General features: G+C 44.5%; 2 protein-coding genes across 2 annotated transcripts in view; both read left to right on the plus strand.

Moving 5' to 3' along the window:
* Nucleotides 1–21790, plus strand: part of LOC112075857 (ephrin type-A receptor 5-like) — a gene marked incomplete at its 3' end in the record, with an annotated part of 88821 nt that overhangs the window by 11851 nt on the left and 55180 nt on the right. Inside the window, exon 3 of the mRNA XM_024142784.2 lies at nt 14798–15461. Within this exon, the coding sequence (XP_023998552.2) occupies nt 14864–15461 (598 nt within the window). The remainder of the gene's footprint in view (nt 1–14797; nt 15462–21790) is intronic.
* Nucleotides 10–719, plus strand: LOC139025864 (uncharacterized; the record flags this gene model as incomplete). Its single annotated transcript, XM_070441096.1, has 1 exon — nt 10–719. A coding segment is annotated over one exon (710 nt), but the record flags the coding sequence as incomplete, so codon positions are not given.

Consider the following 21790-nt stretch of genomic DNA (forward strand, 5'->3'; position numbering starts at 1 on the left):
CAACCCCAGCTCCAAGACCAGCTCACCCCAGCTTCAGCCCCAACCTAGCTCAGCCCCAGCCAACCCAGCTTAGCCCCAGCTCAGCCCAACCCGCTCAACCCCCAGCCCTAACCCAGCTCAACCCCAGCTCAACCCCAGCTCAACCCCAGCTCAGCCCCAGCTCAACCCCAGCTCAGCCCCAACCCAGCTCAGCCCAGCTCCACCCCAAGCTCAACCTCAGCCCAACCCAGCTCCACCCCAAGCCTCAGCCCCAACCCAGCTCAACCCCAGCTCAGCACCAGCTCAGCCCCAACCCCAGCTCCACCCAGCTCAGCCCCAACCTAGCTCAACCCCAGCCCAACCCAGCTACCCAGCTCAGCCCCAACCCAGCTCAGCCCAGCTCCACCCCAGCTCAACCCCAGCCACCAGTCAACCCCAGCTCAGCCCCAGCTCAGCCCAACCCTAGCTCAACCCCAGCTCAGCCCCAGCTCAGCCCCAACCCAGCTCAGCCCAGCTCCACCCCAGCTCAACCCAGCTCAAACCCCAGCTCAGCCCCACAACCCAGCCCAGCCCCAGCCGCCAACCCAGCTCACCACCCAGCCAACCCAGCTCAGCCCCAACCACAACCCAGCTCAGCCCCAGCTCACCCCAACCCCAGCTACCCCCAGCCAACCCAGCTCACCCACCAGCCCAAACCCCAGTCAGCCCCAGCTATGTCGGCAACAGTTTCAACAGAATAAACAACAAAACACGCAATCAAAGGATGATGCTTGTTACTACTGTTGGATATACAGGTCAAAGGATGATGCTTGTTACTACTGTTTGGGATATAGCAGGTCAAAGGATGATGCTTGTTACTACTGTTTGGGATATAGCAGGTTTCTAAGTGATGCAGAAGATGATGCTTGTTAGTACTGTTTGGGATATAGCAGGTCAAAGGATGATGCTTGTTAGTACTGTTTGGGATATAGCAGGTCAAAGGATGATGCTTGTTACTACTGTTGGGATATAACAGGTCAAAGGATGATGCTTGTTACTACTGTTTGGGATATAAAGGTCAAAGGATGACGCTTGTTACTACTGTTTGGGATATAGCAGGTCAACGTTGGGAATCTCCCAGGCGATTGAACAACAGACAGACCTCTCATAGTCAGAGAGAGGGAAGGGAGAGAGAGAGGGAGAGAGGGAAGGGAGAGAGGGAAGGGCAGGGTTTTTAAGGTCTCCAGAGACATGCAGCTAAGGCTTCTAATTACACAGAATATTTCCTCACACTAATTTCTTATTGACTCCATAAGGGAGGGGTGGAAGGGGAGGGGCAAAGGGGAGGGGGAGGGGCAGAAGGGAGGGGGAAGGGAGGGGAAGAGGAGGGCGGAGGGAGGGAAGAGGAGGGGCGGAAGGGGAGGAGGGGGGGCGGAAGGGGGGGCAAGGGGGGAAGGGATAAGGGCAGTCTGAGCCAGCTCTGATCCTCATGAGTGCTGGGAAATCTAGTGACCAGCCTGATAGGCCCATCAATTAATTGCATCAATTACATTTTTTCCAAGAAGTGAAACGAATAGTCTGATCATTAAAACATCGAAGAAAAGCGTCTCAGCTCAAGGAAATCATCTTTGGATTGGCTCAAACGTGACCCACCACCTAAATTCGGTGTTATGTAGCAACATTTTAAATAGTGTTTTTACATTGGATTAAAGTATAGACAGAGCTTCTAATATAGTGTATACACACTGTAGTTGGGAGGGAACATGAGGAAGTAGAGACTCAGAGCTTCTAAATAGTGTATTATACACTGTAGTTGGAGGAAACATGAAGGAAGTAATGCAGCTTTAAAAGGTGATACACTTAGAATCCCATTTAGGACAAATGCATTTTGCTGTGGTTTTCACACTTGCTCTACATTAATCACTGTGAAACATATATTTAGTAAAGGAATACTTTCACCAAACTGCCAAAATGGATTCTCTGAACATTATCTCACTGAGTTTCCCCATCAGGCAAACCGTTAACAATATTACATTGAGTATTGTTGTATAACAAAGATAACCTTTCACATTGAACAGCTGCAGTGCTGTTCATTGTTTACGCCCATTTTAGCATAGTTTACACCCTCTATAGGGCGGAACACAATTGGTCCAGCGTCGTCCGGGTTCGGGTTTGGCCAGGGGGGAGGCCGTCATTGTAAAATAAGAATTTGTTCCTAACTGACTTGCCTAGTTAAACAAAGGTTAAACCCACGCATCTCTTAAAGAATTCACTTTGGAACATGTGACTGTGGCTATGTGCTAAAGCAGTGAGGTAGCGCTTAAATAAAAACTGAGAAAAGATTTCAACAATAAAATACTTTGTTAACTTCAAGTGCTAAAAATAGTAGCCTACAATTTAAGAAAAACCTAAAACACACAAACACGTAAAGGCTTAGGTTAAAATCAAAATACAAAAGATAAGATAAATATACAGTAAGATCAATATACAGGCCTATATCATCAGATCCTTGGAGTAACTTCAGGCCATGTTATGATATTAACAATGTAATCTAGCCTGAGAACATATTTCATATTTCTTTGAGAATATATATGTAATGACCATGTGCTTTTCAATATAGAAGTCTTGATCTTCTCAAAAATATATGTTTGCCTGGTTGTGTCCAGTCCGGGGGACGGCTTTCACATCTCTGGGAGGAAGGATGTCAACATTACACAGAGTGAAAGCTCCTCGGTCACAACAACACCAGGCTCCAGACCATTACAGCTGTAAAGGAGTGAAACCTGGTTCCATCTGAGTGAAACCTGGTTCCATCTGAGTGAAACCTGGTTCCATCTGAGTGAAAGCTCCTCGGTCACAACAACACCAGGCTCCAGCCCGTTACAGCTGTAAAGGAGTGAAACCTGGTTCCATCTGAGTGAAAGCTCCTCGGCCACAACAACACCAGGCTCCAGACCATTACAGCTGTAAAGGAGGAAAGCAGACTAAAATAGACAAGACATTAAAACATTACATTCCAGCAATAACATTCATTGACCCCCAAGTTCAAGCAATAAGCTCAAAGTACAAAGACAACACACCTGAAGTGTTGCGTGTTCACCTTCGATCACCTCCTTGTACTGGAGACAAGACAAAGTCCAGAAAAATAGGTTAAAACGTGACTGAATGTCCTGTAGCTTGTTATTGCCTGTTGACTACTACAGCGGTACTAAAATGCCCTGTACATAATGAACCTCCATCCAGCCAAACAATGGCAATACAGACACAAGATAACTAGCTAGATTTAGAAAACATTTAGCTTCATAATTAAAAATGGTAAAAATGGTATTGATCTAGCTCGCCAGCTAGTTTTGAGCATATAAAAAAAAAAAAAATCAAAATCTATAATCCAATAGCTATTTAGCTATAATTTCATTGTGGCTAGCTAGCTAGCCAACTTAGCATGTGTCCCTATAACGTAACATATGGTTTGATTAGCTTGCTAACAGTTAGCATTCCCACCACAGTGGCTATTTTTTGTAGCCATCTAGTTAAACATGACAAATTGGTAAACAAAGATTATCATCATGTTATACGTGGTTTAGCACATGAGCAATCAACATTAACAGCAGAAACCAACTGAGCTAACTGCTCAGCTAACTGTATTAATGTTGCTTCATCCCGCAATGAGCCGTCTGTAAACAATTGCTTTTTGCGGGATGTAGCGAGCTGTAACGGTGACTGTATGCAACTGCTAGCTAGCTAGCTCCAGGGCCTTCAGAAAGATTCACACCCCTTGAATTTTTCCACATTTTGTTACATTACAGACTTATTCTATAATGTATTTAAAAAAAAATCCCCTCATCAATCTACACACAATACAGCATAATGATGAAGTAAAAACAGGTTTTTAGAAATGTTTGCTAATTTATATAWAAAAAAAAAAWAATGTCACATTTACATAAGTATTCTGACTCTTTACTCAGTACTTTGTTGAAGCACCTTTGGCAGCGATTACAGCATCAAGTCTTCTTGGGTGTGATGCTACAAGCTTGGCACACCTGTATTTGGGAGTTTCTCCCATTTTTCTCTGCAGATCCTCTCAAGCTCTGTCAGGTTGAATGGGAAATGTCGCTGCACAGCTGTTTTCAGGTCTCCAGAGATGTTCGATCTGGTTCAAGTCCGGGCTCTGGCTGCGCCACTCAAGGACTTTCAGAAACTTGTCCCGAAGCCACTCATGCGTTGTCTTGGTTTTGTGCTTAGGGTTGTTGTCCTTTTGGAAGGTGAACCTTCACCCCAGTCTGAGGTCCTGAATGCTCTGGAGCAGGTTTTCATCAAGGATCTCTCTGTACTTTGCTCCGTTCATCTTTCCCTCGATCCTGACTAGTCTCCCAGTCCCTGCCGCTGAAAACATCCCCACAGCATGATGCTGCCATCACAATGCTTCACCGTAGGGATGGTACCAGGTTTCCTCCAGACGTGAATCTTGGTTACATCTGAACAGAGAATCTTGTTTCTCATGGTCTGAGTCTTGTCATGTGCCTTTTACTGAGGAGTGGCTTCCGTCTGGCCACTCTACCATAAAGGCCTGATTGGTGGAGTGCTGCAGAGATGGTTGTCCTTCTGGAAGGTTTTCCCATTTCCACAGAGGAACTCTGGAGCTCTGTCAGAGTGACCATTGGGTTTTTGGTCACATACCTGACCAAGGCCCTTCTCCCCCGATTGCTCAGTTTGAGGAGGCGGCCAGCTCTAGGAAGAGTCTTCGTGGTTACACACTTCTTCCATTTAAGAATGATTGAGGCCACTGTATTCTTCGGGACCTTCAATGCTGCAAACATTTTTTGGTACCCTTCCCCAGATCTGTGCCTCGACACAATCCTTTCTGGGAGGACAATTCCTGTGATTTCATACCTTGGTTTATTCTCTGACATGGACTGTCAATTATGGGACCTTATATAGACAGGTGTGTGCCTTTTCAAATCATGTCCAATCAACTGAATTTACCACAGGTGGACTGAAAATCAAGATTTAGTAACATCTCAAGGATGATCAATGGAAACAGGATGCACCTGAGCTCAATTTCGAGTCTCATAGCAAAGGGTCTGAATACTGAGTTATAATAAGGTATTTCTGTTTTTCTAAAAACCTGTTTTCACTTTGTCATTATGGGGTATTGTGATGTCATTATGGGGTATTGTGATGTCATTATGGAGTATTGTGATGTCATTAGGGGGTATTGTGATGTCATTATGGGGTATTGTGATGTCATTATGGGGTATTGTGATGTCATTATGGGGTATTGTGTGTAGATTGCTGAGGATTTTTATTTATTTAATCCATTTTAGAATAAGACTGAACATTTAACAAAATGTGGAGAAATTCAAGGGGTCTGAATACTTTCTGAAGGCACTTTTAACTGTAGACTTTTAGCTAACAATAGCTAGCAATGAAAATGAGACAATAACATATGTACATGTAGCTATCTTGGCGTTTTAACTGTTGACTTTTACCAGTGTATTGATTATGATGATTCACCGCAGACTTAAACACTTTTAAAATAATCAAATGAAATGTATTTATATAGCCCTTCGTACATCAGCTGATATCTCAAAGTGCTGTACAGAAACCCAGCCTAAAACCCCAAACAGCAAGCAATGCAGGAAGTAGTGTAGAAGTGTAGAAGCACCTTAATCCTTCCCACTCGGCTTCAACCAGTCCAGACTGCTCTTTCTCTTAGTTCTCTCTTTCTCTTAGCTCTTTCTTTATCTTTCATTCTGTGTTGAGGGGCTAGGGGGATGCCTAGGGACTGAGTACTTGGGTTTGGTGTGCGTGATGTTTAGTGCACAGTTGAGCCCCAGAAATAGTGATGGCTTGGAGTGGCTTGGAGTGAGTTACAGGGTTCAAGTGGGGAGAGAAACAGCAAAGGGTGCATTCAGAGGAGTGAACAGGAGGATAGAGAGTAACGAGTGAAAGGAAGTGAGTAAAGAAATAGAGAAGGATAAAAAGATGCAAGGAGGAAGAAAAGGTAAAGGTCAGGTTAAGAAATCCTTTCTGTTATCATCAAACACAGTTGTTCTGTCTACAGGAACAGTCTGTATAGTACAGAGAAGACAACAGGAGGAGTAAAGATCTCTAACAGTGCCAACACTAATAAACTTAAGATCACCATGTCTAGATAGAAACACAAACATTGCAAGGTAAACCCAGTGACGCTGGTCAATTAACACTGAGTATACAACACATTAAGAGCACCTTTTGCCATGACATAGACGGACCAGGTGAATCCAGGTGAAAGTTATGATCCCTTATTGATGTCACCTGTTAAATCCACTTCAATCAGTGTAGATGAAGGGGAGGAGACAGGTGGTTAAAGAAGGATTTTTAAGCCTTGAGACAACTGAGACATGGATTGTGTATGTGTGCCATTCAGACGGTGAATGGGCAAGACAAAAKATTTAAGTTTCTTTGGACGGGATATGGTGGTAGGTGCCAGGAAGTGCAACACTGCTGTGTTTTTCACGGTCAATATTTTCCCGTGTGTATCAAGAATGGTCCACCACCCAAAGGACAGTGGGAAGTATTGGAGTCAACATGGGCCAGCATCCTTGTGGAATGCTTTCGACACCTTGTAGAGTCCACGCCCAGGCAAATTGAAGCTTTTCTGCGGGCAAAGGGGGGTGTAACTAAATATTAGGAAGGTGGTCCTAATGTTTTGTCCTGTCAGTGTATCGCCGGTCCGTCCTGGGTAATCCCTTTGTGTGAGTGTACTGTACCTCCAGTCGTTGTGAAGAGCACCTCGTTATATCTTCCTGGGTGATTCCTAAATGGCTCCATATTCACTGTATAGTGGAGTACTTTTTTTACCAGATCCTTAAGGGCCCTCGTCAACTGTAGTACACTGTATAGGGAGTAGGGTTTGGGAAGCACACGCTGTTAGAGTGAGTGTCTGTTAGGCCTAATCTGTTTTAAAGCCGAGTCCAACCTGTTACTTTACATCCTGTTTATCAGCGTTAAGAGGATTTGTCTCTGGGGTCTTTGCTGAGTTGTTGTGTGTGTGTGTGTGTGTGTGGTGTGTGTGGGTGTGGTGTGTGTGTGTGGTGTGTGTTGGTGTGTTGTGTGTGTGTGTGTGTGTGTGTGTGTGTGTGTGTGTGTGTGTGTGTGTGTGGTGTGTTTTAACTCTGCTGGGTGTGTTCATCAGGGGTCCACACCAGACCTTCAGACTCAGCACTGCACACAGATACGTGCAGGCAGGCATGTAGGCAGACAGACAGACAGACTGGCAGGCATGTAGGCACACAGACAGACAGGCAGCGGCAGGTAGGCAGCAGGCATGCATGTACAGGACAGGCGACAGACTGGCAGGCATGTAGGCACACAGGAGGCAGGCAGGCATGTAGGCAGACGGCAGACAGACTGGCAGGCATGTAGGCACACAACAGACAGGCGGCAGGCATGTAGGCAGGCAGGCATAGATGTAGGCAGGCAGGCATGCTGTAGGCAGCACAGACAGACGCAGCACTGTAGGACACAGGCAGGCAGGCAGGCATGGTAGGCAGACAGGCAGACAGACTGGCAGGCATGTAGGCACACCAGACAGAAGCAGGCAGGCATGAGGCAGGCAGACAGAAGGCAGAAAAGGCAGGCAGTGGTACAGACACAGACAGGCAGGCAGCATTGTAAGGCAGAGAAGTGACAAGGCTAGGCAGGAGTGGGTAGTTATAAGGGGTAGGGTGTACTGGTAGGTATGTGATAGGTGAGTAGGTTAGATTTGGGGGAGGGGGTTTCTCTTTGTGTTTAGGTGTGGTGGCGTGTTGGGGTTCATTGGTGGGGTTGTCTCATAGCTATATGGAAAAGAACGGTTCCGGTCATGATATCGTTGGTCTAAGGGTTTTGCATTAATGTTACTTATCTTTCTTTAATTCGGTAGTAGTAGGGTAGTAGCTTGACAGGACAGACAGACAGACAGGCAGGCGCTGTGAAAAATGCCATTTGCTGTTTGAGTTGTACTGTCCCATTATCCTAACTGTTACATCTGCTTAGCAGTCGTTCAATCTTCCCAACAGTTGGGATAATGGGACAATTCTATATAATGCAATTTCTCACCTGCATTGAGGTACGTTTTCTGAGCCATTTCTGATGTTGGCTCAGCGGGGTCTTAATGCTTTCGGAAAGTATTCAGGCCCCTTCACTTTTTCCACTTTTTGTTACGTTACAGCCTTATTCTAAAATGTATTAAATTGTTCTTTCCCCTCATCATTCTACACACAATACCCCATAGTGACAAAGCAAAAACATTTTTTGTGTGCAAATTTATGAAACATTAAAACTGGAAATATCACATTTACGTAAGTATTCAGACCCTTTACTCAGTACTTTTTGAAGCACCTTTGGCAGCGATTACAGCCAGAAGTCTTCTTGGGTATGACGCTACAAGCTTGGCACACCTGTATTTCGGGAGTTTCTCACATTCTTCTCTGCAGAACCTCTCAAGCTGTAAGGTTGGATGGGGAGCATCGCTGCACAGCTATTTTCAGGTCTCTCCAGAGACGTTCGATCGGGTTCTGGCTGCGCCACTCAAGGACATTCAGAGACTTGTCCCGAAGCCACTCCTTCATTATCTTGGCTGTGTGCTTCGAGTCATTGTCTTGTTGGAAGGTGAACCTTAGCCCCAGTCTGGCACACAGCCAAAACAACGCAGAACTGGCTTCGGGACAAGGCCCTTCCCCCCCGATTGCTCAGTTTGGCCGAGCGGCCAGCTCTAGGAAGAGTCTTGGTTGTTCCAAACTTTGTCATTATGCGGTATTGTGTGCAGATTGATCAAATCAAATCAAATGTTATTAGTCACATGCGCCGAATACAACAGATGTAAACCTTAAAGTGAAATGCTGAATACAACAGACCTTAGAGTGTAGACCTTACAGTGAAATGCTTACTTATGAGCCCTTAACCAACAGTGCAGTAAAAAATTATAAATACAGATAAGAATAAGAAATAAAAGTAGCAAGTAATTAAAGAGCAGCAGTAAAATAACAATAGTTAGACTATATACAGGGGGTACCGGTACAGAGTCAATGTGGAGGCTATATACAGGGGGTACCCGGTACAGAGTCAATGTGGAGGCTATATACAGGGGTACCGGTACAGAGTCAATGTTGGAGACTATATACAGGGGTACCGGTACAGAGTCAATGTGGAGGCTATATACAGGGGGTACCGGTACAGAGTCAATGTGGAGCTAATATAAACAGGGGGTAGCCGTACAGAGTCAATGTGGAGACTATTACAGGTATTACGGTACAGAGTCAATGGGGAGGCTATATACAGGGGTACCGGTACAGAGTCAATGTGGAAGGCTATATACAGGGGGTACCGGTACAGAGTCAATGTGGAGACTATATACAGGGGGTACCGGTACAGAGTCAATGTGGAGGCTATATACAGGGGGTACCGGTACAGAGTCAATGTGGAGACTATATACAGGGGGTACCGGTACAGCGTCAATGTGGAGGCTATATACAGGGGTACCGGTACAGAGTCAATGTGGAGGCTATATACAGGGGTACCGGTACAGAGTCAATGTGGAGGCTATATACAGGGGGTACCGGTACGCGTCAATGTGGAGGCTATATACAGGGGGTACCGGTACAGAGTCAATGTGCGGAGGGCACCGGTTAGTTGAGGTAATAATAATATGTACATGTAGGTAGAGTTATTAAAAGTGACTATGCATAGATAATAACAGAGAGTAGCAGCTGTGGAAAAGAGGGGGGGGGCAATGCAAATAAAAACAGTCTATGACTAGGGTGCTGGAGTCTTTGACATTTTTAGGGCCTTCCTCTGACACCGCCTGGTATAGAGGTCCTGGATGGCAGGAAGATGCGGCCCAGTGATGTACTGGGCTGTTCGCACTGCCCTCTGTAGTGCCTTGCGGTCAGAGGCCAAGCAGTTGCCATGCCAGGCGGTGATGCAACCAGTCAGGATGCTCTCGATGGTGCAGCTGTAGAACCTTTAAAACATCTGAGGACCCATGCCAAATCTTTTCAGTCTCCTGAGGGTAATAGGTTTGTCGTGTCCTCTTCACAACTGTCTTGGTGTGTTTGGACCATGATGTTTGTTGGTGATGTGGACACCAAGGAACTTGAAGCTGTCAACCTGCTCCACTGCAGCCCCGTCGATGAGAATGGGGCGTGCTCGGGTCCTCTTTTTACTGTAGTCTACAATCATGGAGACTTTTAAAACATTTAAACCATTTGAGAATAAGTGTGGTAACGTAAAAAATGTGGAAAAAGTGAAGGGTCTGAATAATTTCCGAATGCACTGTAAACAGGAAGCCTGTTTACCATATAATGTGATTGGAGGGCGTTTTGGTTACATATAAGGTGAATGGAGGCGTTTTGGTTACCGTATAAGGTGAATGGAGGCGTTTTGGTTACCATATAAGGTAATGGAGGCGTTTTGGTTACCATATAAGGTGAATGGAGGCGTTTTGGTTACCTATAAGGTGAATGGAGGGTTTTGGTACCGTATAAGGTGATTGGAGGCGTTTTGGTTACCATATAATGTGAATGGAGGCGTTTTGGTTACCATATAATGTGAATGGAGGGCGTTTTCCAGGCAGGGTTACATATAAGGTGATGGAGGCGTTTGTTACCATATAAGGTGAATGGAGGCGTTTTGGTTACCTATAATGTGAATGGAGGCGTTTTGTTACCATATAAGGTGAAGGGAGGGCGTTTTCCAGGCAGGGTTACCATATAAGGTGATTGAGGCGTTTTGGTTACCATATAAGGTGAATGGAGGCGTTTTGGTTACCGTATAAGGTGATTGGAGGGCGTTTGGTTACCATATAAGGTGAATGGAGGTGTTTTGGTTACCGTATATGTGAATGGAGGGCGTTTTCCAGGCAGGGTTACCAATATAAGGTGAATGGAGGCGTTTTTGGTTACCATATAAGGTGAATGGAGGCGTTTGGTTACCATATAATGTGAATGGAGGCGTTTTGGTTACCATATAAGGTGAAGGGAGGGCGTTTTCCAGGCAGGGTTACCATATAAGGTGATTGGAGGCGTTTTGGTTACCATATAAGGTGAATGGAGGCGTTTTGGTTACCGTATAAGGTGATTGGAGGGCGTTTTGGTTACCATATAAGGTGAATGGAGGTGTTTTGGTTACCGTATTAAGGTGATTGGAGGGCGTTTTGGTTACCATATAAGGTGAATGGAGGCGTTTTGGTTACCATATAAGGCGAACGGAGGGTGTTTTGGTTCCTATAAGGTGATTGGAGGCGTTTTGGTTACCATATAAGGTGATTGGAGGGCGTTTTCCAGGCGGGTTGCCACCGCCCAAATATAGTTTGGCTCTGAATTATCAATTAAAACATGCTTATATGTTGCGTGCGACAGTTTGATAAATCACAATAATTTGGGGCGCGCGCAAATCCTACAATCTCCACGTATGGCAAAATTTAGTAAGACCTAATTTAGTAAATTCGCACAGTTAATACATTAGGCCACATCTTAACCAAATTGGGAGATACTGAGCGGTGCCCGAGACAGTGTTTTTCACCACCATCAAAAAAACACAGAATTATGAAATTTATCTTGGAAAGAATGATGTACATCCCTCCAATAGAGTTCTAAACACTAGCCAAGGTGGCTTTGAAGCTGTTCTGGTGACTCGTGGGCGCCAATCGCCTTAAGACCTGCAGCTTCACACTAAGTGTAACGGATGTGAAATGGCTAGCTAGTTAGCGGGTACGCGCTACTAGCATTTTAATCAGTTACGTCACTTGCTCTGAGACTTAAGTAGGTTTCCCTTGCTCTGCAAGGGCGCGGCCTTTGTGGCGCGATGGGTAACGATGCTTCGTGGGCGACCGTTGTTGATTGTGTGCAGAGGGTCCCTGGTTCGCGCCCGTGTCGGGGCGAGGGGACGGTTTAAAGTTATACTGTTACATTGATGCTGTTGATCGGGTCACGGCACAATGTAACAGTATAATTTAAACCGTCCCTCTCGCCCGTGACACGGGCAAACCAGGGCCCTCTGCACACATCAACCCCGAAGCATCGTCACGAGCATCGTTACCATGCGCCACAAAGCCGCGACTGCAGAGGCAAGGAAACCCTTACTAAGTCTCAGAGCAAGTGACGTACTGATTGAAACGCTAGTAGGATACCCGCTAACTGCTACCATTCACTCCGTTACATAGGCATAGACATTGTTATACTGCTGCTCTTAATGCTATTTTTTTTATTTTAAAAATTTTTTATTTTTTTAATTTTTTATTTTTTTTACTTCTTTTTTTTCTATTTTTTTTTCTTCTTAAAACTGCATTGTTGGTTAAAGGCTTGTAAAGTAAGCATTCACATGTAAGGTCTAGACCTGTTATATTCGGCGCATGTGACCAAATAACTTTGATTTGATACGTATTTACGTAGTCCTATTTCACAGTTGTAGCGTTGTCCTAGATCTTCTATACTTTACATACCGTCCTAGTGACCACTTCTCTACACACAAGCTGATGATGTATGTTTGGAAGCACCCACATCAAGAGACAGCTGATTATGAGACATTATTCAGTTCCACCAGATCACAGACATTATTTGGCGACACATTATGGAGTCATGAAAGGACACTATTAGCTGGCTGATGAAAGGATTCATTGGATGGGGGATGGCGGTTGGAGCAGACAGATGTTTATAGCTGTCCAGCCTTTAGCCCAGAGACATTAGAAACACATCTGTGTGTGTGTGTTGTGTGTGTGTGTGTGTGTGTGTATGTGTGTGTGTGTGTGTGTGTGTGTGGTGTGTGTGTGTGTGTGTGTGTGTGTGTGTGTGTGTGTGTGTGTGTGTGTGTGTGTGTGTGTGTGTGTGTGTGTTGTGTGTGTGTGTGTGTCATTATAATACACCTCCCATCTGTCTGAAGCCTCTGGTATTAGAGGAAATATCATCATCAGTCAGTCAGCCAGTCAGACCACTAGGACCCTGGTCTCTCAGATGGGCGTGGCTGAATGAGTCTCAAAGCCCAGTCAGACCACTAGGACCCTGGTCTCTCAGATGGGCTGGCTGAATGAGTCTCAAAAGCCCAGTCAGACCAATAGGACCCTGTCTCTCAGATGGGGCTGCTGAAGAGTCCCAAGCCCAGTCAGACCACTAGGACCCTGGTCTCTCAATGGGTGGCTGAATGAGTCTCAAAGCCAGTCAGACCAATAGGACCCTGGTCTCTCAGATGGGCTGGCTACTAGCTGGAATGAGACGTAATTTATAACTTAAGAGAGCTGATTACTGAGGAGTGAATTTATTAATGTTGTATTTGAAATGTCTTTATGCTTTTACTTTGTCAGTTGAAGTGGAGTTAAACTGTGACCAATATATTAGCAGCTTGTAAAAAAGGTTTCAATAGCTGTTCACAACCCACACACAACCCATACACGACCACACATAACTCATACACACAACCCGTACACACACCCATACACGACCACACAAACAACCCATAGACACAACCCTACACACAACCCACACACACCTTACACACAATTACACACAACCATACACAACCATAACATTCCCATACACAACCCACACAACACACACAACTACACAACATACACATCACCTAACCCTAACACAAAAACCAAACCATACATAACCACACATAACCCATACACAACCTACACACAACCCCACACAACCACTACAACAACCCACAGACAACCCATACATATCCCACACACAACCACACAACCATACAAACCAACAAAACAAAACCACACATAACCCATACACAACCAACATAACCATACACAACCACACACAACCACACACACTTACACACAATCCATACACAACCCCATACACAAACCATACACAACCCATACATAACCACAGATACCCATACACACTTACACACAACCCACACAACCATACACAACCACAGACAACCCATACATATCCCACAACAACCATACACAACATACAAAACCATACACATCCAACAAATAACCCTTACACAACAACACATAACCCATACACAACCACACACAACCACACACAACTTACACACAATCCATACACAACCCAATACACAACCATACACAACCCATACACAACCATACATAACCCACACACAACCCACAGACAACCACAGACAACCCACACACAACCCAAACACACAACCCTACATTTTCTTCATCCTCACCAGCTACACTATTATTCCACGGTGTTCTGGTAATTCTAGTAACTAAATAGGTCAGGTTTCTGGTCAATTCTAGTAACCTATAGGCAATAGGTTCTGGTCAATTCTAGTAACCTATAGCAATAGGTTTCTGGTCAATTCTAGTAACCTATAGAATAGGTTCTGGTCAATTGCTTCAGTAACCTATAGACAATAGGTTCTGGTCAATTCTTGTAACCTATAGGCAAATAGGTTCTGGTCATTCTAGTAACCTATAGGCAATAGGTTCTGGTAATTCTAGTAACCATATAGGCAATAGGTTCTGGTCAATTCTAGTACCTATAGGCCAATAGGTTCTGGTCAATTCTATGTAACCTATAGGCAATAGGTTCTGGTCAATTTCTAACCTAAGTCATATAGGCAAATAGGTTCTGGTCAATTCTAGTAACGCTAAGTGCAATAGGGTTCTGGTCAATTCTAGTAACCTATAGGCAATAGGTTCTGGTCAATTCTAGTAACCTATAGGCAATAGGTTCTGGTCAATTCTAGTAACCTATAGCTAGAGGAGACAGGTGAGGTAGATGATAACTACTTAGCAGTAGTCTATTACAACATAAACCAGTCAGCTGTAACTGAACATGAAACAATGTTTGACATCTTTCCATCTCTCTATTTCCCTTCTCTACAGTGGGAGGAGATAGGTGAGGTGGATGAGAACTATGCTCCGATCCACACGTACCAGGTGTGTAAAGTGATGGAACACAACCAGAACAACTGGCTCCAGACAAACCTCATCCTCAACGAGGGAGCTCAGAGGGTGTTCGTGGAGCTACAGTTCACCCTGAGGGACTGTAACAGCCTTCCGGGTGGCGTGGGTACCTGCAAGGAGACCTTCAACATGTACTACTATGAGTCTAACGATGAGGAGGGGAGGAACCTCAGGGAGAGTCAATACTCTAAGGTAGACACCATCGCTGCTGACGAGAGCTTTACGGAGTTAGACCTGGGAGACAGAGTGATGAAGCTGAATACAGAGGTCAGGGATCTGGGACCGTTGATGAAGAAAGGGTTCTACCTGGCGTTTCAGGACCTGGGAGCCTGTATAGCGTTGGTCTCTGTCAGGGTGTTCTATAAGAAGTGTCCCTTCATAGTGAGGAACCTAGCTCAGTTCCAGGACACTATTACAGGGTCGGACTCCTCCCAGCTGCTGGAGGTGGCAGGAAAATGTGTCAACAACTCGGTGGCGGAGGACCTACCCAGGATGCACTGCAGCGCAGAGGGGGAGTGGCTAGTGCCCATCGGGAAGTGTGTGTGCCAGGCGGGGTTTGAGGAAGTGAATGACAGTTGTCAAGGTATGTACTGAATCAAATTGTTTATACACACAAGCAGGGACGGAACTTAAAGATCTCAGGCCCTGGCCAGCAAGTATAACATTGAGGTCCAAAATATGTTCCATGCGATGTTTGAAAAAATGAATTCTCATTCTGCCAGACCAATGACTGAAACACCTCCCATCCGGCCCCACATCACACTAGAGCCTTCATTCCACGTTCTACAGACTGTTGACATCTAGTGGAAGGCGTAGGCAAACAGATCCATATATTACAGGGAATTGAATAGGCGATGAGTTGAACATTGACCAGTCTCAGAATTCTCACTTCCTGTTTGGATTTTTTCTCAGGTTTTTGCCTGCCATATGAGTTCTGTTATACTCACAGACATCATTCAAACAGTTTTAGAAACTTCAGAGTGTTTTATATCCAATAGTAATAATAATATGCATATATTAGCATCTGGGACAGAGTATGAGGCAGTTCACTATGAGCACGCAATTCATCCAAAAGTGAAAATGCTGCCCCCTATATCAAAGAAGTTAACACAGTGTCCAAAGAAGGGCTAGAAGTATACAGAATGGTGTCGTCTGCATAGAGGTGGATTAGAGAATMATCCGCAGCAAGAGCAACATCATTGATATATACAGAGAAAAAAGTCGGCCCGAGAGTTTGAACCCTGTGGCACCCCCATAGAGACTGCCAGAGGTCCGGACAACAGGCCCTCCGATTTGGCACACTGAACTCTATCTGAGAAGTAGTTGGTGAACCAGGCAAAGCAGTCATTTGAGAAACCTAGGCTGTTGAGTCTGCCGATAAGAATGCGGTGATTGACAGAGTCGAAAGCCTTGGCCAGGTCGATGAAGACGGCTGCACAGTACTGTCTTTTATCGATGGCGGTTATGATATTGTTTAGGACCAGATATCGTTTAGGACCAGATTGCATAGCGGAGAAGGTATGGTGGGATTCGAAATGGTCGGTAATCTGTTTGTTAACTTGGCTTTCGAAGACCTTAGAAAGGCAGGGCAGGATGGATAAAGGTCTGTAACAGTTTGGGTCTAGAGTGTCACCCTCTTTGAAGAGGGCGATGACCGCGGCAGCTTTCCAATCTTTAGGTATCTCAGACGATACGAGAGARAGGTTTAACAGGATAGTAATAGCAACAATTACAGCGGATCATTTTAGAAAGAGAGGGTCCAGATTGTCTAGCCCAGCTGATATGTAGGGGTCCARATTTTGCAGCTCTTTCAGAACATCAGCTATCTGAATTTGGGTGAAGGAGAAGCGGGGTGGGGGCATGGGAAAGTTGCTGCGGGGAGTGCAGAGCTGTCGGCCCGGGGTAGAGGTAGCCAGGTTTAAATCATGGCCAGCCATAGAAAAATGCTTATTGAAGATGGCGTAGCAGTCAGACGTCTTTGTCCTCTTCTTGTCGTGTCCCGTGTATATATCTTTATTTTTCTTCACATATATTTTAAAAATATTTTTCTTAACCTCAACTTCAACATACTCTCCTGCAATCCGCCTCACCCAATGTGGTATGGATCTGCTATTTTCTTTACTTTAGAACCGGAACCCCCAACAGAAGCTAGCCAGCWAACTAGCTACTAGCTAATAGTCAGTTAGCCACTGCTAGCGGTCATCAGCTACCGGACAACTCTCACCAGTCTGCACAGTGSAACTCAAACCAGGATGATGTTGTACTGGTCAAGGGCAGTCAAGTCTGGAGTGAACCAAGGGCTGTCTCTGTTCTTAGTTCTACATTTTTTAAATGGGGCATGCTTATTTAAGATGGTGAGGAAAGCACTTTTAAAGGATAACCAGGCATCCTCTACTGACGGGATGAGGTCAATATCCTTCCAGCATACCCGGGCCAGGTCGATTAGAAAGGCCTGTTCGCTGAAGTGTTTTAGGGAGCGTTTGACAGTGATGAGGGGTGGTTGTTTGACCGCAGACCCATTACAGACGCAGGCAATGAGGCAGTGATCGCTGAGATCCTGGTTGAAGACAGCAGAGGTGTATTTAGAGGGCAAGTTGGTCAGGATGATATCTATGAGGGTGCCTGTGTTTACGGATTTGGGATTGTACCTGGTAGGTTCATTGATAATTTGTGTGAGATTGAGGGCATCTAGTTTATATTTTAAGATGGCCGGGGTGTTAAGCATATCCCAGTTTAGGTCACCTATCAGTATGAACTCTGAAGATAAATGGGGGGCAATCAATTCTCATATGGAGTTCAGGGCACAACTGGTGGCTGAGGGGGGTCTGTAGCAAGCGGCAACGGTGAGAGACTTGTTTTTAGAGGTGGATTTTTAAAAGTAGAAATTCAAGTTGTTTGGGTACAGACCTGGATAGCATGACAGAACTCTGCAGGCTATCTCTGCAGTAAATTGCAACTCCGCCCCCTTTGGCAGTTCTATCTTGGCGGAAAATGTTGTAGTTGGGGATGAACATTTCAGATTCAGATTCAGGATTCAGACACGGCAAGGAGATCAGGGTTGGCGGAGTGTGCTAAAGCAGTGAATCAAACAAACTTTGGGAGAATGCTTCTGATGTTAACATGCATGAAACCAAGGCTTTTACGGTTACAGAAGTCAACAAATGAGAGCACCTGGGGAATAGGTGTGGTACTGGGGTCTACAGGGCCTGGGTTAACCTCTACATCACCAGAAGAACAGAGGAGGAGTAGGATAAGGGTACGGCCAAAGGCTGTAAGAACTGGTCGTCTAGTGCGTTCGGAACAGAAAATCAATGAGGCAGATAAGGAGCAAATAAGGAGCATTTTTCTGGGTGTGGTAGAATAGATTCAAGGCATAAGGAGCAGAAAAGGGTATGGTAAGATGTGAGTACAGTGGAGGTAAACCTAGGCATTGAGTGACGATGAGAGGTTTCATCTCTGGTGGGACCAGTTAAGCCAGATGAGGTCTCCGCATGTGTGGGGGTGGGATAAAAGAGCTATCTAAGGCAAGGTGAGCAGGACTGAGGGCTCTACAGTGAAATAAAACAATTAGGACTAGCCGAGACAGCATATTGACACTAGAGACAGGCATAAAGCAGTCACAGGTGTGACTGCTAACTTTTAAGTTCCTTGCTCAGAACATGAGAACATATGAAAGCTGGTGGTTCCTTTTAACATGAGTCTTCAATATTCCCCGTTGAGAAGTTTTAAGTTGTAGTTATTATAGGAATTATAGGACTATTTCTCTCTATACCAATTGTATTTCATATACCTTTGACTATTGGATGTTCTTATAGGCACTATAGTATTGCCAGCCTAATCTCGGGAGTTGATAGGCTTGAAGTCATGAACAGCGCTGTGCTTCAAGCATTTCGAAGAGCTGCTGGTATATGCAGGAAAGTGCTGTTTGAATGAATGCTTACGAGCCTGCTGCTGCCTACCACCGCTCAGTCAGACTGCTCTATCAAATAACAAATCATAGACTTAATAACAATATAATAAACACACAGAAATACGAGCCTTAGGTCATTAATATGGTCAAATCCGGAAACTATCATTTAGAAAACAAAATGTTAATTMTTTCAGTGAAATACGGAATCTTTACGTATTTTATCGAACGGGTAGCATCCCTAAGTCTAAATATTGCTGTTACATTGCACAACCTTCAATRTTATGTCATAATTATGTAAAATTCTGGCAAATTAATTACAGTCTTTGTTAGGAAGAAATGGTCTTCACACAGTTCACAACGAGCCAGGCGACCCAAACTGCTGCATATACCCTGACTCTGCTTGCACTGAACGCAAGAGAAGTGACACAATTTCCCTAGTTAATATTGCCTGCTAAAATGAATTTCTTTTAACTAAGTATGCAGGTTTAAAAAAGTATAATTGTGTATTGATTTTAAGAAAGGAATTGATGTTTATGGTTCGGTACATTGGTGCAACAATAGGGCTTTTTCCACGAATGCGCTTGTTAAATCATCACCAGTAGGCTGTGATTCGATGATAAATTAACAGGCACCGCATTGATTATATGCAACGCAGGACAAGCTAGTTACACTAGTAATATCATCAACCATGTGTAGTTAACTAGTGTGTAAGGGGTGCGTACTGGCGGCAGAGAAGTCAGACGCCGGAGAGCAAAAAACTGTGCTTCCAACGGCGCAGTTTAATAATAAAAACCCACCGGAAAACGGTACAATCGATAAATGGGTACACAACCCGACACACACCAGACATAACGTGCACAAGCACTTACAATAAACAATACCGGACAAGGACATGGGGGGAACAGAGGGTTAAATACACAACATGTAATTGATGGAATTGAAACCTGGTGTGTGTGGGAAGACAAGACAAAACAAATGGAAAATGAAAGGTGGATCGGCGATGGCTAGAAGACCGGTGACGTTGACCGCAGAACGTCGCCCGAACAAGGAGAGGGACTGACTTCAGAGGAAGTCGTGACACAGTGATTATGTTAAGATCGATTGCTTTTTATAAGATAAGTTTAATGCTAGCTAGCAACTTACTTTGGCTCCTTGCTGCACTCGCGTAACAGGTGGTTAGCCTGCCATGCAGTCTCCTCGTGGATTGCAATGATCGGCATCCAAAAATGCCGATTACCGATTTGTTRTGAAAACTTGAAATGGGCCCTAATTAATCGACCATGCCGGTTAATTGGTTGACCTCTAGTGCTGTGTTGTGTCTGATGTGGTGATGTGTTGTGTCTGATGTGGTGATGTGTTGTGTCTGATATCTGGTGTTGTCTGATGTGGAGCTGTGTTGTGTCTGATATCTGGTGTTGTCTGATGAGGAGCTGTGTTGTGTCTGATATCTGTGTTGTCTGATGTGGAGCTGTGTTGTGTCTGAATATCTGGTGTTGTCTGATGTGGGAGCTGTGTTGTGGTCTAATATCTGGTGTTGTCTGATGAGGAGCTGTGTTGTGGTCTGATATCTGGTGTTGTCTGATGAGGAGCTGGTGTTGTGTCTGATATCTGGTGTTGTCTGATGAGGAGCTGTGTTGTGTCTGATATCTGGTGTTGTCTGATGAGGAGCTGTGTTGTGTCTGATATCCGGTGTTGTCTGATGTGGAGCCAAACTGTCTTGTTGTTGCCCCTCTCTCTTTCAGAGCCAACAGCTTAACTCCCGTTTCAATGGTTACCACAAAAGACCTCTCCTCTGTGTCCGTCTCTTTGAGAAAATGTTACATTTGAAAAAGTATCTGTTTGTCCTCAGTTAGCTTGTTAGGTGGGTAGGGGCAGGTGTTAGGTGATGTACTAGACTGTATCCTGACCTTTTCGGTCAAACACATTCATAGCAGGCCTATTTAAAAGGCTTTCATAGTATTTAATAGGGTAATATTATATATTCATATTATAATATTATTGTCAATATTTTATAGTTGATATTAATATACAGTGGCAAGAAAAAGTATGTAAACCCTTTGGAATTACCTGGATATCTGCATAAATTGGTCATCAAATTKKATCTGATCTTCATCTAAGTCACAACAACAAACAAACACAGTSTGCTTAAACTAATAACGCACAAATTATTGTATATTTCTTGTYYATATTGAATACATAATTAAACATTCATAGTGTAGGTTGGAAAAAGTATGTGAACCAATAGGCTAATGACTTCTCCAAAAGCTAATTGGAGTCCGCTAACCTGGAGTCCAATCAATGAGACATGATTGGAGATGTTGGTTAGAGCTGCCCTGCCCTATTAAAAACACTCACAAAATTTGAGTTTGCTATTCACAAGAAGCATTGCCTGATGTGAACCATGCCTCGAACAAGAGAGATCTCCGAAGACCTAAGATAAAGAATTGTTGACTTGCATGAACCTGAAAAGGGTTACAAAAATATCTCTAACAGCCTTGATGTCCATCAGTCCACGGAAAGACAAATTGTCTATAAATGTAGAAAGTTCAGCATTGTTGCTACTCTCCCTAGGAGGAGCCGTCCTGCAAAGATGACTGCAAGAGCACAGCGCAGAAYGCTCAATGAGGTTAAGAAGAATCCTAGAATGTCAGGTAAAGACTTACAGAAATCTCTGGAACATGCTAACATCTCTGTTGATGAGTCTACGATACTTAAAACACTAAGCAAGAATGGTGTTCATGGGAGGACAACACAGAAGAAGCCACTGCTGTCCGAAAAAAAAACATTGCTGCACGTCTGAAGTTAGCAAAAGTTAACCTGGATGTTCCACAGCAAAATATTCTGTGGGCAGATGAAACTAAAGTTGAGTTGTTTTGGACCAGGAACACAACAAACACTGTGTGGAGAAAAAAGGCAACAGCACACCCAACATCACCAACCTTCATCCCAACTGTAAAGTCTGGTGGAGGGAGCATCATGGTTTTGGGGCTGCTTGCTGCCTC

The sequence above is a fragment of the Salvelinus sp. IW2-2015 genome, unplaced genomic scaffold (assembly GCF_002910315.2).
Source record: "Salvelinus sp. IW2-2015 unplaced genomic scaffold, ASM291031v2 Un_scaffold3440, whole genome shotgun sequence".
Lineage (NCBI taxonomy): Eukaryota > Metazoa > Chordata > Actinopteri > Salmoniformes > Salmonidae > Salvelinus > Salvelinus sp. IW2-2015.